This window comes from Sphaeramia orbicularis, chromosome 17 (genome assembly GCF_902148855.1).
Source record: "Sphaeramia orbicularis chromosome 17, fSphaOr1.1, whole genome shotgun sequence".
In the NCBI taxonomy this organism is placed as follows: Eukaryota; Metazoa; Chordata; class Actinopteri; order Kurtiformes; family Apogonidae; genus Sphaeramia; species Sphaeramia orbicularis.
Genome location: NC_043973.1, coordinates 41,942,329 through 41,959,215, shown reverse-complemented (window position 1 = coordinate 41,959,215; position 16,887 = coordinate 41,942,329). Strand labels below are relative to the sequence as shown.

At 39.5% G+C, this 16,887-nt stretch overlaps 1 protein-coding gene across 1 annotated transcript in view; it reads left to right on the top strand.

Moving 5' to 3' along the window:
* The window catches only part of ap1g2 (adaptor related protein complex 1 subunit gamma 2), a 30,120-nt gene extending 13,256 nt beyond the window's left edge, over positions 1-16,864 (top strand). Inside the window, exons 12-22 of the mRNA XM_030160268.1 lie at positions 1,515-1,655; positions 2,025-2,079; positions 4,979-5,101; positions 6,795-6,884; positions 8,433-8,560; positions 9,967-10,071; positions 10,152-10,299; positions 13,441-13,603; positions 13,690-13,841; positions 13,989-14,087; positions 15,980-16,864. Coding sequence (XP_030016128.1) covers positions 1,515-1,655; positions 2,025-2,079; positions 4,979-5,101; positions 6,795-6,884; positions 8,433-8,560; positions 9,967-10,071; positions 10,152-10,299; positions 13,441-13,603; positions 13,690-13,841; positions 13,989-14,087; positions 15,980-16,075 — 1,300 coding nt within the window. The 3' untranslated portion in view covers positions 16,076-16,864. The remainder of the gene's footprint in view (positions 1-1,514; positions 1,656-2,024; positions 2,080-4,978; positions 5,102-6,794; positions 6,885-8,432; positions 8,561-9,966; positions 10,072-10,151; positions 10,300-13,440; positions 13,604-13,689; positions 13,842-13,988; positions 14,088-15,979) is intronic.
* The last annotated feature ends 23 nt before the right edge of the window (positions 16,865-16,887 follow it).

Here is a 16,887-nt window from a genome sequence, read left to right as displayed (position 1 = left end):
CCAGGTGACCTACCTTGGGGTCCCAACCCCAAGGTGGAAAAACACTGCTCAAACCTTTTCATAAGAGGTGGCAAGGCAAGGCAAATTTATTTGTGTAGCACAATTCATACACAGGGCAATTCACAGTGCTTTACAAAAATGGAAAAGAGACAAGTTAAAAACACACAAAACATATTCAATAAAACTTAAATAATTAAAATTAAGTAAAAGAGAAGAGTGCAGATAGAACACTTTCAGTTGTTATCCGCACAGTTGAACAGAGCCATTTTCAGCCTGGACTTAAACATTGTCAGAGTAGAGGCCTGTCTCACATCATCAGGAAGACTGATCCAGAGTTTAGCTGCATAGAACTGAAACGCAGCTTCACCATGTTTAGTCCTGACTTTGGGCACCAGGAAAAGACCAGGCCCTGAGGTTCTCAGGGTCCGAGATGGTTCATATGGGACCAACATGTCAGAGATGTACTTTGGTGCTAGACCATGGTGAGATTTATACACAAGCAGAGCTGTCATAAGAGGTGACATCTCCAGACTGTTTACATGAGGACAGTGAAAAAACTACAGGGAAACTGGAAAGAACTTGGCTTCTTTCAACAAAACATGAGCGCTCTTAACAGCAGAGTTTGTGAAATTTCTTTAATTATATTGACAATATGTTATTTTAGCAGCACACATTGATCTTTTTATATGTTCACCAACATCATATCATGCATAAAATTGGGCTATATTGATGTTTGATTATGCATGAGGAGGATTCATCACTAATTCACTCAAATGACACTAGAGTGTATGTGATCTTGTAGTTCAGTAAAATAGTCTCTCTCACCATCCACTAGTAATAACATGTACTCCTGTTTTTACTGAAATAAACGCTCTCAGTCTCTGTCTGTGACTCTCTGGGGATGACAGATGCAAAGCAGCAGCTACGTTTTGTCTCTTGTCATATTCCTATTATTCCTATTATTAATTCTAGGAATAATGATAAATAAAAGATAAATCAAGTGCTTTATAATTGCAGCTGTCATTTCTGATCAAGTTTTCAGAAACGGATTAAAGTCTGATTTGATTTTCTTTTCAAAATCCACAGACAAAAGGCCTTCGTTGTCACAAGTAATTCATTTGTAAAGGGCTTTCCTTCTTTCGTGTTCTTGTGTTTTTTTCTTCTTGTATTGGTGAAACAGATAGTAGAATATTTTCATAGAACAAATTTTGTATTGGTTATAAAATGCACTGCTATTAAAAGTGAAGTAAATAAAGGCAGCGGCTTCTAAAGCACTTTTCATCTCTTCATTTATTCTCATTCTTCTCAGTAGGAACAATAATAAATAAAAGGTAATTCACCAGCCTTTATAGCTTCTTATTTCTGATTTCCTTTTTGTGATCGAGGAAACACCTTTAATAGCTTAGGTTCATTTTAAAGACAAATAGCTTTCTGTTGTCAGTGTAATACTAAAGGTCAACTACAGGATATGTGAAGCTCTGTAAATATTAATCTTTCCTTTTCATCCCCTTCAGCCGGGCGTTGGAGCTCTCCTTGGCCCTGGTGTCAGCCTCTAACATTCGCTCCATGATGAAGGAACTGCTCATCTTCCTCTCCTCCTGCCCCCTTGAACTCAGGGCTCAGGCCGCCAGTGGCATTTTTAACGCTGCCGAAAGGTAACGAAAGAAGATGAGTTCAGTAAATAAATGCATGCGAGTAAGCATACATCCACATGCATGTGAGTCTATTTACTGGGCACTTGTGTGTGTAGGCAGAGATGGAATGCAGGCGTTTTAAAGCTGCAACAGAAAACGTCTCTGTGCTTGAAATATGTGTCTCACTCTGTGTCTGTCTCCACTCTCTATGATATCCCTGACTGATACTGTGGCGCTGTGGGAAAGAATAGCCTCGCTGTTTCTGCTGCATTTACCACTTTTTGCGCTGAGTTTGTGTGTAAGCACAGAGGGGAAAGAAGTGTCCTGTTGTCTTGTGTGTTTCAAAGTCACCCTCAAACACAGCTGGTTGTGTGTCTCTGTCTCTGTCAGGTATGCACCTTCGCAGCGCTGGCACATTGACACCATCCTGCATGTCCTCACCACGGTAAATACACACTGAGGCACCAACCGGAGGCTGCTTACACTGCTCACAGCCTTTTCAGACTTCAGATTCTGATCAAGTTATGTATTTATGAAAGATACAATTAGCAAGAGTTTTAGTACACCTCTTTTGCAGGTTATAACGGTCTGTCTCACTCATGATTACAACAGTACTATTCTACTACTTCCTCCAGGGCAGTATTTTCCTAGTAATACTTTGTCAAACGTGTTTTAATTCAGGGGCCACATACAACCCAATGTGATCTCAAGTGGGCCGGACCAGTAAAACAATAGAATAATAATATATAAATTATAAAAAAATTTTTTTACATTACATCACAAAATTTTCACATTATGGAAATGTGACTAACCTGAACAACCATGTACTACCTGAAATTTCTCAAGAAAAATGAGTGCAATTTCAACAGTATTTTGTCTCCGCTTATTATTAACAAAACTTAAGGTGGATCTACAAATGCACAAACTGTTTAGTAACAGGTATAATATGGTTAAAATTGTACTTATTTTTCTTAAGACATTTCAGGTTGTTCATATTTGTGCTGATTATTCACATTGTGTTGTGAAAGGATAGTTTGCAAATATAAACTTTGGGTAATTTTACTTTTTAAAAAAAATATTAAAAAATGAAGAAAAGTTGGAGTTGTCACTGTATGTGAGTTATTATTCTGATGTTTAATATCTTTTTGCAATTTACAAATTCATCTCGCGGGCTGGATTGGACCCTTTGGCAGGTTGGTTTTGACACCCCTGCTTTAGAAGTTGTAGTAACTGTTTTTGAGCAACAGTAGAATTGTAAGTAATCCTTCCACGTTGGAAGACTATTTTAATCAAGCCTTAATTTACTCATGTTGCTGCTGAAAAGTTGAAGTTAACACGTCACTTGTTTCCTTTTTCAGTTTTCTTCTTAAACTCTTATATTCCTCTGTAATTTGTCTGCCAAAGGTAAAAAATTTACAGTTAAACCTCAAGCTTTACTGCAGCAATGGAAGTGGCTCATGCAAACCATTCCAACAGGTTCCCTCGTCTTGATATTTACTAAAATCCTTCTACCTTCATAAAAACTGACAGTATTACTATGAACTCTGGAGCATTGTTTTCAAATTATTACACTGCAAGAAGTATTTTGCTTGTATAAATGCAAATTGTTCATATGATTGTAGGTGTATGTGAATTATTTTGTTGAAGTGATACTAAACACTAAAATGTGTGACGAAATTGATCAATGTTAGAGATAAATTTGGCCCCCAAAAAAACATTTTGTTCATAAAAACAGCTCACCTTGCCTCTCCCTCTTTAAAAACCATCTTGAGCTGTCCTACAGCCTTCCTGATGATGAGGATGACTCATATATTAGTTGTAATGTGTTAATGAGTATGACTCCGTGTCATGAAATGTTTTATCAGCGTCGCCACCTCTAATCAGAGGTGTTCAGTCCATTTGTCCTCCAGTCAGGTCAACCTGAAGCCTTTTTATCACTGTTGGAAGGTTTGGCCTTGTAAACCACTGCCTCAATTGGGTAATTTGTTGGTTTAAAATCACATGTTAAAACACCACAGTGACACGACAACACAGAGTGCAGTATTACTCTTTTTGCTGGTGAACTCTAGTAGGTTTAAGAGGCTTTACGGCTTCAGTTCCCTGTGGAGAAAAGCATCTATGATGACTAAAAAAAGAGGAGAAAATATTCTAAATATAGCAGACATTTAATTGAATATTGGTTTGTAGGTGGGCCTTTCTCAAGGAGCAAAACCTGGATGAAAATCTGAATAAATATCTTGTGATTCTCTGTAAATATGGATGAAACTAAACGACTGACTCACATCCACACCTCAATATTCAGACACTGATCACCTCAGCCCATTTGTAGAAATTTTCAGAATGGAGTTTAGGTTACACTTAAAGTTGTACAAGTCCTCTTAAATTTGAAGTTAAATGTTAGTTTGCACTTTCTGATGTAAAATAAAGAAAATATTCAGTATCAAGTGAGGCATGTCTTTACTTTCATACATCCTTACTTGAAGTCCACATGATCCATTTACACATGAATGCTTATATTAAAGGGGTGATATTTTGCTTTTGTAAATGGAATTATGCATTTTAAAACATTTCCCTGTGGTCTACATGAACTGTAAATGCTCTGCTTGGGTCTGAATTCTTCATTAATTCAGCTCCACAGGTCCATCTTCAACCCTATTTCTGACAAATGACACGAGACAGGTCGTTGTGAGCGACGACCCTTTAAATGCAAATGAGCCACCTCGTGCCACACCTCCTCCAGGTTGTTGACCATGCTTTCTGACCTGTTCAGCCACTTGTGTTTGTTAATACAACCAACAACTGAACATTTTAGGTAATCGGCTTGAAGTTTGGACATATTTTCAGTATGGACTACAGCCGCTGCTGCTGACAAATAATTATGTCGTACTCGGAGAAATGTTCGTCGGATGTCTTGACCTTGTGTGTAAATGTCGTGATGTAACTACTTATAAAACGTAACAAATTAAGCAGGAATTGAAACAGGTTGTAGAAATCCACTCGATTTTTGCCCTAATGAATATAAAGATAGCTTTTCAGCACCTGGAGGGTTCAAATTCAAACTTTTTGAACTATTAGGGTCCAAATACACAAATAAATGAACCAAAGACTAATAAAAGTGGGTTTAGCAAAATATGACCCTTGTAAGTCTTTTTTTCTCAAAATGTATAGATCTTAATCCATAACAACAAATACCCTTTGTATGTCTGTGAACTGTTATGGAAAGTGAGGGCATTGTGTCTGGAAGGAAATGTAGGGCATCCTAAATACGGGGGCCAGCTGTCCAGCTTTTTGTGTGTGTGTGTTTTGTGTGTACTTGTGTGTGATTTCGTGTCTCACTCCACCAGGCAGGGGGCGATGTGAGGGATGAAACAGTGCCCAACCTGATCCAGCTCATCACCACCGCCTCAGAGCTGCACTGTTACACCGTCCATAAGCTGTACAGGGCTTTGCTCACTGACATCTCCCAGGTGTGTATCTGGCATTTCACACTCTCAAAGGAACCATTGAGTTTTGTTGAAAAGCTTATTAAATTCAGCTGAAGGTCATTTCGGATCACAGGATAATTTGCCACAGTCATCTGAACATTGTATCTCAGAGAAAAGTGAGCAACAGTATTGAACCAGAAATAACTGAGGTTTGTTCAATGACAGTGAGAAGAGCTAGGATCAGAGTTGATGTATGTATGTAAGGTTTATTTACAGTAGCATGAACAGATGCAGTACATGAAGATAAACTGAAAATACCCCAATGATATACACGTCATAGTGCTTTTAGTGATTGATAATTTGCATCAGCTAAGAGACAAAATGGTTACAGTAAAACAACAAAATAAATAGAAAGCTAAGTAAAACCACAGCAGGATGTAAAAGATACACAATGCAAGTTCCAACCTTCAGTGACGCAGTAAATTTTATTTAAGGGGATATAGGAGGATGTAATTGCACAAATGTAGAATCATTTACCTTAGATTGAGTTGTTTCTATCATCCTAGTCCACCATATTGCACCACTACAGTACGTCCACACAGACTTCCTCTTCTTTTTTCACTTTATACCAGGTGACATCCATTATTAAGTGTTAAGGAGCATTACCATCAAATACTATGTTTGAGTGTGGACTAGATTAATATGCGCTTAATTAAAAATCCCACGAATGATAAAACAATTATTAGCTCTAATTTTTATCATCTCATCATCTAATTTTTAACTTTTATTGCAGCCACCGTAGGCGATGTAGAGTGGTTATACAGTTGGCTGCAATCTGCAACTGCACCACTTGATGTCACTAAATATCACATACACCAATTTAATTCAGTTTTATTTGTAGAGCCCTATATCACAACAAGGTCACCTCACAGGGCTTTACAGAATTAGTTGAATATGAAAATAAACAACAGTCAAATAAACAGTAGATGAAGGAAATGGGTTAATGTCCCGGGCATCCCCTGTCCTTAGATGCTCCTTCTCAGCAAGGAAAAACTCCAAAAACCCAGTGGGAAATGAAAAACCTCGGGAGAACCACACTGAAGGAGAGATCCACTCCCATGGACAGACAGCTATAGATGAAACCAGGACTGATGGACGTCCATTTGCCGATGTAGTTCCAGTCTGTAAAGATGCAGTAGGGTGGGTGCACATGACGGGGTCCATCTAGTCAGATGAGGGTAAGGGAGGAGGTCCAGGGTCACAGGTCAGGACAGAGCACAGATGGGTCACCTCAGATCCTGTCGTCATTGGGCCCCAGGCAGCTACATCTGAAACAGTGGCCACTCCCCCAGAGGGGAGCGGGGAAAAGGGACACCGGGTGAAAAGTGAAGTGATAGTGACCAACCCTAAAAGCCATCAAGGTTTGATTCTGCATTAACCACGATTCGAAGCTGTTCGAAATGCTGTGACGTTCACAGCAAATGTCAAATGATCAGTTTGAATTAGCCCTAAGGCAACCTGGTTTATTTTTGGATGCTAGTCAGACGGGCAGCCATGTACTCATCTGCAGAATGGCACAGTTGCCCATCTTCCAGCACATTAACTTCCCATGTAATGAGGGAAAAGGGGCTCTGATGTGTCAGGCTGCTTTGTGAGCCAGTGCGCCAAGAGGAAGAACATTAAAATATTTTACACAACAGTATGAGTACAATATTTGTTCTGTGGTTTTATGCAGCAATCCCTGGTCCAGGTGGCTTGCTGGTGCATAGGGGAGTATGGAGACCTGCTGCTGAAAGGAGACTGTCAGGAGACAGAGCCTGTTCAGGTAAACACACCACAACAATGAATAAATAAACAAGCAGTGAGTCAACATATTGCTTCATCTTGGAAACGTTGAATAATAGATCACAGGAGCCTGGAGTTAGCATGACTCCTAATATTCACCATGAGAAAACATGCTAAATAAACTGTTTTAATGTGAAGGTGTATTTATGGTATGTATTCTCATTGGTATGCAGTGGTATCACTTCCCCACCAGAAAACACCCTTCACCTGGGACTAAGAGAACAAAATATGTTGCAATATGCAAGCATTTAGAGGAAAGTGTGAGGAGTAAAACAATTATCAGACTAATGCAAACCCAGTTGGATTCTTTCCAAGTTACCAAAGAATTGGTGGTCCATGAATATTGACATGTGATCAGGAGTCGAGTTTCCTTGACATTTATATGCACCCAGTTTCAACACTATAGAAATGCAGAAAGCATAGCCTGAAGGCAAACCTGGTGGTAATTTTTCCCCTACAGAACAGGAACACTTAATGCAGTGGTTCCCAAACTTTTCTAGCTTGTGACCCCATTTTAACATCACAAATTTCTGGCGACCCCAGACATTCAAAATGGAAACATTTTTTTGCTAAAATTAATTTGTTTTTGATCATGTAATAGTTTGCTATATCATGTTGCAAATAAAGGTTAATTTTAGACGACATTTACGCTATTTATTGTATATTATTATGGACCGAGGCAGAAAAGCCAGGTGTAGATTACTGCACAAAGTGAGAATTTGATTTTCCTTGGTCAGGACATGTACAGTCAGTCCAGCTTGGATTTACAAGGCTGACAGTTAATACTGAAAAAACAATAACTCATACTATGAATTATGAAAGAGCTGCAGCATCTGAAACTGGCCACAATGAGCATTTGAAAGACACACGCGGTCACATGATCGGGTCAATTAAGATATGCCCTCTCAGATATTATATCCTTCATTTTATTGGAACTTGATTTTTATTAGGAAAAGTGTGTGGTGTTTTAATTATAATGAAATATATATTGAATCATTCAAAATATTTTTTATTAGTAATTTTTAATATTTTTAATCAATTACTAGAAATTTCAGGCAACCCCATTTGAATTCCAGGTGACCCCACGGTTGAAAAACACTGACTTAACGCCTTTGCAGTATTTAACCTCAGTTAGTTGGAGGTTTAGGTGTTTGCGTGTGTGGTGTTCCTGCAAGAAGATTTTATATTTTTCAATAAAACTGTATTATTTCTCATTAGTTGGGATGATTAGTACCACATCTGTTCACGAAACAACACCCAAAAAGCTTAAAGACTGGAAGTAAAGCACAACCATTGGATCTTGAATAAGTCACTTACTTAGTTTGGATGCTCTCCGCATTGATTTTACATTAATTTGTTGTAGGTGGGGTTGTTGAGTGCTGCTTCAAAACATTATAGTGGTAGAGCAAACACTGAACAGCATAAATAATAGACAAAGCACATAACTAATTCAACAACAGTTTGTGTTTATTTTGTCTCATGCATGCCCTCTATAATACCAGCTTTTCTGATACTTTTTGTTGATTAGGTGACTGAAAATGATGTCCTGGATGCTTTGGAGACGGTGCTACAGTCACACATGTCGTCCCCGGCAACTAGAGGCTTTGCTCTCACGGCCACCATGAAACTGAGCACACGTATCACTGATAATGTGGAGTAAGAAACACTTGGATCAGCCACAGCACACACAATGACCACATGCAGCAAGAACACGCCTCCTATAAATGATTCATTCTCAAGATTAAAAATGAAAAATGTTGCATCATTACTCACATTAAATGATATTAACTTTTAGTCACACTTTATTCCTAAAAGTACAGGGTCCGTAAAGTCTTTTTACAATTTAAAAGTGTGTCACAAAAGCAAGTGATGAGATGTTAATCAGATTTGTTCTATGTATTCAGCGGTTATCAAAGGTTTTAATCACATTGTGGGATCATGTGCAATCGAATCATTGGCCCATTTTTCTTCAAGGAGAGATCAATTAGTGCAAATGTTGACCTTGACCTTTTGACTGAATATATGTCACCACAACTGGATGACCCTCAACCAACCATCATTTTCTAGGTGGATGGTGCACCACCACATTGGGGGCAGCATGCTGGTGGGTTTCTAAATCACACATTTCCAAACCGCTGAATTGGAAGAGATGGCCCATTTCCCTGGTTCACCAGATATCACTTCTCAGGATTTCTTTCTATGGGATTATGTTAAAGATATTTTGTACCAAACAAAGATACGGGACATCAACGACCTGAAGCAAAGATCACTGATGCCATTGACACAACTGATGAGGCTATAATACAGCCAACATGGCTAGAAATCCAGTATTGTCTGGATGTACTTTGTGCAACTAATGGTGTCCATATAGAGGTGTATTAACCATTTATAGGGCACTCATAGAAATACTCTGAAATTCAAAATTTCAACCTTAGTGTGTTATTGGAGGACCTAACAAGATTTTACTACTTTTGTGAAATTTTCCAAAATTTTTCATTGTCATGTAGAAAATCAAAGTCAATGAAGTTACCATATTTGGTTCCTTGCCTGTAAGTGGCAAAGAAAAATCCAAGAAATGTATATAAAAATGCAAGAAAAACACATGTAATGGGAGAGAAACGTGTATTTTAGAACATTAGAAGACCATAAGTGCTGATCCAGACCCCTGTCCACATCCACATTATCCCTTTGAACATCATTCCTTACATTAGTACCATTACTTCATGGTACCTAACAAAGCAGGTACACTCACTGTTCATGCAGAGGTGGACCTTACAGACCCTGTAGACCACATTGGGCCTGAGATTGTTGACTCATTGATCTCACTGTAACTAATGCTGTCACTGTCTTGTAATGTATGTGGAAATTACCAAAAAATAGTCGCTTGCCTGATAAATGGCTAAATGAGGCAAAAAAACCCTTCAATATCTACTTTTCCTTTTTCCACAGATTTGTCTATTCATTTGCATTCGCAAAAAATTTGTTAAATTGTAAAGAGGCTTTATGGACACCCTGTACTACTTGGATGTTCTTCTAATGGCTTCTCTCTTGATGCTTGCCAGTCGAATCCGAAGCATCGTCAGCATCTACGGCAGCTGTATAGATGTGGAGCTCCAGCAGAGGGCAGTTGAATACAACGCGCTGTTCAAGAAATACGACCACATGAGGTGCGCTGAAGACATAGCTGAATTTTCTTGCCTCATATGCTATCATGTAATGTGTGTGTTGCATTTCCTTCTCTGACCAGGGCGGCAGTGCTGGAGAGGATGCCTGTGATCGAGAGGAACTCCCCGGGTCACACTAATGGAGAGTCATCAGGGGAACTCGTCAAGGAGGTCCAGCCCGTTAAAGTAAAGGAGGGAGATGCAGCACCAACCCAACAGCCTGCAAACCAGGTACTCATTATTCACAAAAGCTGTTACATTATTAAGGATTATCGTATTATTTTGCTTTTACTTCTTGTATTTCATCCAGTTATAGCAGCGGTCTAAATTAGTGGTGCCCAGCTTGTGTCGCTTTGGGACCCACATTTTCTCCAGTCATTAAGTCACAATACACTTTAACAGATTCAGATGAATATGTTTTTCAGAAATAACGTCTAATACTTCTAAACAGAGGGAAAATTATATCTAAAAAGACTTAGGTTACTTATGGTTAGTTTAATGTTCAGTTCATTCATTAATAATTTTTTTGTTTTTGTTGTTTATAGATTTATTGAGATACGTGTCACTTTGACTGAGATGTTCAGTTCAACAGTTTTCTGGCTCTAATGATGTAAAAGCTCATTTTAGACATGAGTAATACATTAGTGTTAACATTTTTGGCTTGAGCTGTGTTGACAATGAGCCAAGTATTCAGCTATCAGCTTTCCACTGCTGTAATCTATTGTTGGTATGTTGGTCTGTAAAGACCTATGATGGGTCAACCTGTACTTTTCCCAGGGTTTCTGTGGGGTCTTAAAAAGTCTTAAAGGAGTGATATTTTGCTTTTTTAAATGGTTATGCATTTTAAAACATTTCCCAGTGGTCTACATAAACTGTAAATGCTATGCTTGGATCTGAATTCTTCATTAATTCAACTCCACAGGTCCATCTTCAACCCTATTTCTGAGTAATGACATGAGACAGGTCGTTTTGAGCAGCAGCCCTTTAAATGTAAATGAGCCACTTCACGCCCCACCCCCTCTATGTTGCTGACCAAACTTTCTGTCCTGTTCAGCCACTTGTGTTCATTAATACAACCAACAACTGAACATGTTGATAAACAATTATGTCGTACTCAGAGAAATGTTCTTCGGAAGTCTTGACCTTATACCCGGGCTTTGCAAAAGTTCTGTTACACTTGTTGAGACATTCACGAAAATGAACACAAAGATTTTTTGGTGCAATAAGATAATTTTTTATTTTCCAAATATTTCAATATATGTGTTAATGATAATATTAATCAGAAATGTGGCCACCCTCGGCTGCAATCACACGCTCCAGACGAGACCTGAAGGCTGTGCACACCTTGCGGACATAGTCCTTCTTCATTCCTGCCCACACACGGTTGACGGAAGTCTTGAGCTCCTCGACACTACTGTGCCAGACCTTGCAGGCCTTACTCTCAACGTGCGCCCACACGCTGCAGTCAAGGTGGCCACATGTCCTTCGGCCAGAAACTCAAGTTGGACCCTAACCACTCTTGCACAACCTTGGCAGTGTGGGCTGGTGCACCATCCTGCTGGAAGACATAGTCTCCCTTCTTTGTGATCTTTTTCACCCACGGCAGGACTTTTGTGGCCAAGATGTCCCTGTAGTTGGCTGCGTTGAGCCTGTAGCCAGTCTTGAACCAGATGGGTGGCATTTTCTCACCATTTGAAGCCACAACGCCGAGCATCATCACAGAGGCTGGGCGCTTGGTCACAGACACGTATCGGACTGTGGAGACATCCTGGCCGAAGCTGACCACACGATTGTTCTGCTTATTGATGACTGGATCGACTGTGAAGGTCTTTTCATCAGAAAAAATCAGAACTCGATTGCCATGGCTCTTTAAGTCGTTAAGATGGCGACGACTACGCTCCTGGCATTGTTCTTGCATACGGTTGGTTAGCAGAGGCCTTGGTACACGCCTTAAGCTCTTGCCACCTTCCTCCTTGACAGCCCCATGACAGACATGGTGGCCACCGAGATCTTCTTTTTCTTTGCAAACTCAGTCATTTTGAGCGTCGGATTGCTTTCAAAGGCCTTTCTCACCACCGAACGCTTGACAACTCGAGGTCTGCCTGATCGTGGTCGATCTTTCAGGTCTTCACCATTCTTGAGCCTCTCCGCGACTCTGTGGACGGTCATCCGGCCAATGTTCAGCTGTTTGGCTATGTCAGACTTGTTGTGGCCAGCACGAAGGAGAGCAGATATCTCAACTCTTTTGACTTCCATTTTGATACAACTTCACCGGCGAACAAATTTGTATTAATGACACCTGCCTATACGGTAGAACTTTCAGTTTGTTTAATGGAATTTTTCACTCCGACATGTAAACGTCTCTAAAGATCATGAAACTGAGTGTAACAGAACTTTTGCAAAGCCCGGTATGTGCAAATGTTGTAACGTAACAAATTAAGGAATTAAAATGGGTTGTAGAAATCCACTTGATTTTTGCCAGAATGAATATAAAGATAGTTTTTCAGCACCTGGAGGGTTCAAATTCAAACTTTTTTTTTAAATTATTACGGTCCCCAAATGCACAAATAAATGTACCAAAGACTAATAAAAGTGGGTTTAGCAAATATGACCCCATTAAAAGTCTTAAATTTTCAAATCTGCATTTAATACTTTAAAAAAAGTCTTTGAAAGGTATTCAGTTTGATATGGTAGGTCTTATGTTATGCTGCCATAAACTTGTTTCACTGTGTTGTGTTTAAATGTGTCTAAGCTACAAAGAAAGTAACGTTAGTCGACTCAGTTCCACCTGTTCCAACCCGACAGTTTATATTGAAATTAGGAACCAATTATGACTAATTTTGCAGAACATTCAGCCCAACACACGTGCAGCCATTAGTCGCCCAAGAAAGCAGACTTCAGGAAATATAAGGGATAGCTCGCAAGCGGAAAGTAAGCATGGGGAAGTGCATATTTATTGGCACGAGTGGAAGGGAATATGTTTGAAGTTTGCTGCAACTTGTACAAGAATTCAGTTCAACTCGGAACGATGGGAATCAAGGCGTTGGAGTAAATAAATATATTTTCCTGAATTCTAGGAGTCATGAATGTTTGCTAGTATGACCATGAAATAGTCTGTGAAATGGACATTAAATCCTGTTCTAAGTCATCTTAAAAAGGTCTTAAAAAGTCTTAAATTTAACTTGTAGAAACCTGTAGAACCCTGTTTTCCTTTTTCTTTCCATTTTCTCACAAATCAAGACCAGTAGCAAATGGCGCAGAAATATTTAAGTGTAATAATTCTAATGGTGCAGAACAGATTCATTTCAGTTGTATTTAGTTTTTACTGTTTTAAGAGATTTGAGGCTCATCTGATGAAATGCTTTTCCTCAGGTGTGTGATCTCTTGGACCTGTTGGGTGGATCTGAGGAGCCTCTAAAGCCCACCTCAGCACAAAGTGGTCCAGCTCCGGGCCAACCCATAAACACATCCAACAGTAGTGGAGGAGACCTGCTGGATCTGCTGGGAGGGTTAGAGCCCGTGGCCTTCACACCAGGTCAGACACTCACACATGAACAGAAACACACAGGATTCAGCTCCAAACAGGAAGGAATAATTCTATGGTGTGTGTCTTTTTCACAGCGCCCACAGTGACGGTGTACGAGAAGAACGGCGTGACTTTGACTCTAAGTTGTGAGAAACAGTCGGACTCCAGCATGACGGTCACACTCACAGCCTCCAACTCCACCGACTCTGACATCAGCAGCTTCACCCTGCAGGCGGCCGTGCCCAAGGTTTGTATCCGCACTTTTCTGCTGTGGTTGGCTGCTCGAGTCTGTCAGTGGGTAAAGTCAGACCCACCGCCTGTTTCCATTTGACCAGTCTGCGCTGCTTGTATTTTGATGTTTTTAACTCCAAAGTCTCATGTGATCCCTCTCCAGAGTGTCCAGTTACACATGAAGGCCCCCAGTGGGGACTCGCTTCCTGCACACGGCACAGCTAAGGTCACCCAGACGGTGGTCCTCAACAACCCAAACAAGGTGGGAATGCACACGCATGTAAAGCTGGCACTCACATTTAAGGCTCATTTGTACTCACTTTATGTACGCAAATAGGTACATCCGTTTCTAACGTCGTCATGTGTCTCTGCCTTCATACTTCCATGTGTCCAGTGCGTTAGAATGAGCGTTTCTCAATCAGTCCACCAGAGGGCACTGCCTAAATTAACATGCTAGCCTAATACCATGAAGAAGAGTAAAGTTTTTTGAGGAGAAAAAAAAGAAAGTCAATAATAATAATTAAAAACATGGCAACAATAGGAGGTATTACCAATGTGGATACTAATGCTGATATTGATAAGGGTAGTTGTCATAAATATGTTGGTGGTTTTTCATCAGCTCACACAGTCGCTCTTTGAAAAGTTCTATTTCTGGAAGTTATTCTCTTCAAATCTCAACTCTACCTCCACGGTTCCTGGTGGTACTGCTTTGTATTCTCCCTCTGGGTACTCATAACAATAATAATAATAATGGATTAGATTTCTATAGCGCTTTTCTAGGCACCCAAAGCGCTTTACATTATTGACCCATTATTCATCTGCAGGCTCCCGGAAAATAGACAGAATTACATACGGAATCTACCCAGAGGACAGACAGAATGCTCCGTCTTCGTTTGTAACGTAGAGCATAATTGAGCCCTTATCAGTAAGAAGAAAGCAGGATTTGCAGCTATAAATTACAACAAATCGCACAAATGTTCAGTGTTTAGTCTAGTATTTTATTTGAGATGTCCATGAATAATCAATTAGTCAAGTAGGGAAAGTAATAAATATAGTTTATTGTAGAATAGTTTTTATTTGAGGTGGGAGGAGATTTATGTTTTACCTCATAGACACAAAACCGTTTGTGGCTGTTTCTATCAAAGTGCTGCATCTTGACTTCTGTTTGGAGTAAACAATACACAGGAGTATATGTCAGCAAGTATGGTGTTGTTTTATAAGAAATATGTTACGTAAAGACTGAAAAAGTATCTGAAGGGGCTATATGTAGTATTTAGACTTTCAAATATTAAACAAGTGGTGCCAGGCAAAACAAACCCCGTCCCTCGCATGTATTTCGCCCATTGTAAGTAAATGGGAAGATTTTTTTTTTAAATCCTAAAAAAATTTGAACTTTGACCTGCTTTTCCCAAAATGTAATACCATCTATTCTGGGTCACTGGCAATCTATAAACCCAATTTGGTATGAATTCAACCAATAGTTTTGCTGCTAAAGTGTTAACAAACAAACAAACTGAACCAAAAACAATATCCTTGCTTCCCCTTCGGGGGGTGGGGTAAAAACGACCTAAAATTATCAGTAATGTTTAGAATAAAGAGCTGTGAAATTCTGCCAAAGATGCAATTGGACTGAATTATAAAGATATGAACTGAATTTATTTACACCAATGGGCCGGTGGATTTATGTGACTAGAAGGAGTAGTGAGTCACTCTGTCGGTCTCCCATGGTGAGGAAAACTAACACCACAGGGCCTTTGACCAAAGTGTCTGAAACTGACCAGATAGGATGAGAACCATTAAGAAACAACTTAGAGTCAAAGAAAGTGACAAAAACCTAGAAGCTGTTGTTGCTTCCACCACCGGACACAGATCTAAATAAAAAGAATGGAGTCTGATGGTGAAATGGCAGCATTTCTTCTACATGAATGAATTTGATTATGAAGGTATAAACTTATTATGGGATGTTATTATCTTTGCTAAATTGGCCATCTATTAATCCACAGTTAGACTAAATTATGAGTAATTACAATATGGTGTAATCACACACTGAAGCTGAGAGATAATTATTAACATGACTGAATCAATAAATAGTCAAATAAAATGGAATGTTTCTGTCAGACCCAGTTGTTCTCATGTTCCCACTGCGTCCCTCAGGTGAACCTGAAGATGAGGATCCGGGTGTCCTACACCAGTCGAGGCTCTGCTTTTCAGGACATGGTCCAGGTCGACTCCTTCCCTGACAGCAGGTAGTCGTTCTCTCAGGACTAAAACCGTCAGATGGATTTCTCTGATGTCAAATCTCCTCACACTTCAGTCCGAGCTGCTGTTTCAGGATCTTACTGAATTTTTTTTTCCACTAAAGAGCACTGTTCTTTCACAAATCTAATGAGCGTATGCCAGCGCAATATGGAAATACTAATGAATTAGTATTTTTTTAGGAATATAACTCTACATTAAGCACCATCCAGTTTTTTACTACAGCTTGATTGTATTGAATGTTTCAGTCCATGAGTTTAATGTGGCTGCTGTCTGTCAGTATAAGCCTCCAGATCAACGCCCCTTCACAGCACTCCTCCAAAGTGGTGTTCCACTTTATTACACTACCAAATGAGCCACTACTACTAGAATGAAAAGCTCTGATCCAGTTCATTTGATTTTATTGATGAGTTTTAAACACAACCTTGTCTTACATTCACCGTTCCCCCGTCAGTTGTGATTTCCCCGTGCCTTTTGTCAAACAAATGTAATTTTACACTGTTTTACAGGCCAATGAGTTGTTTTACATGTAAACAGATGTCATATATACCAGTTGGTTCATTTCCATACAAGTGACACCTACTTATCCTCTCGGTTATCTCCTTTATTGTTTACAGAGGCCTCTATTGGAGTTATTTTGTTGGGGTTTTTTTGAAGATTATGTATAGAGATAGAACACCATACTGTGTAAATGATGTGTATTTTAGATACGTAAACAAGCACAACTACAAATTTGAAGCTTGTTGAGAACTTCTTGAAACATACAGTACTGTGCAAAAAAAATCTTAGGCCACCTTTAGCCTTGT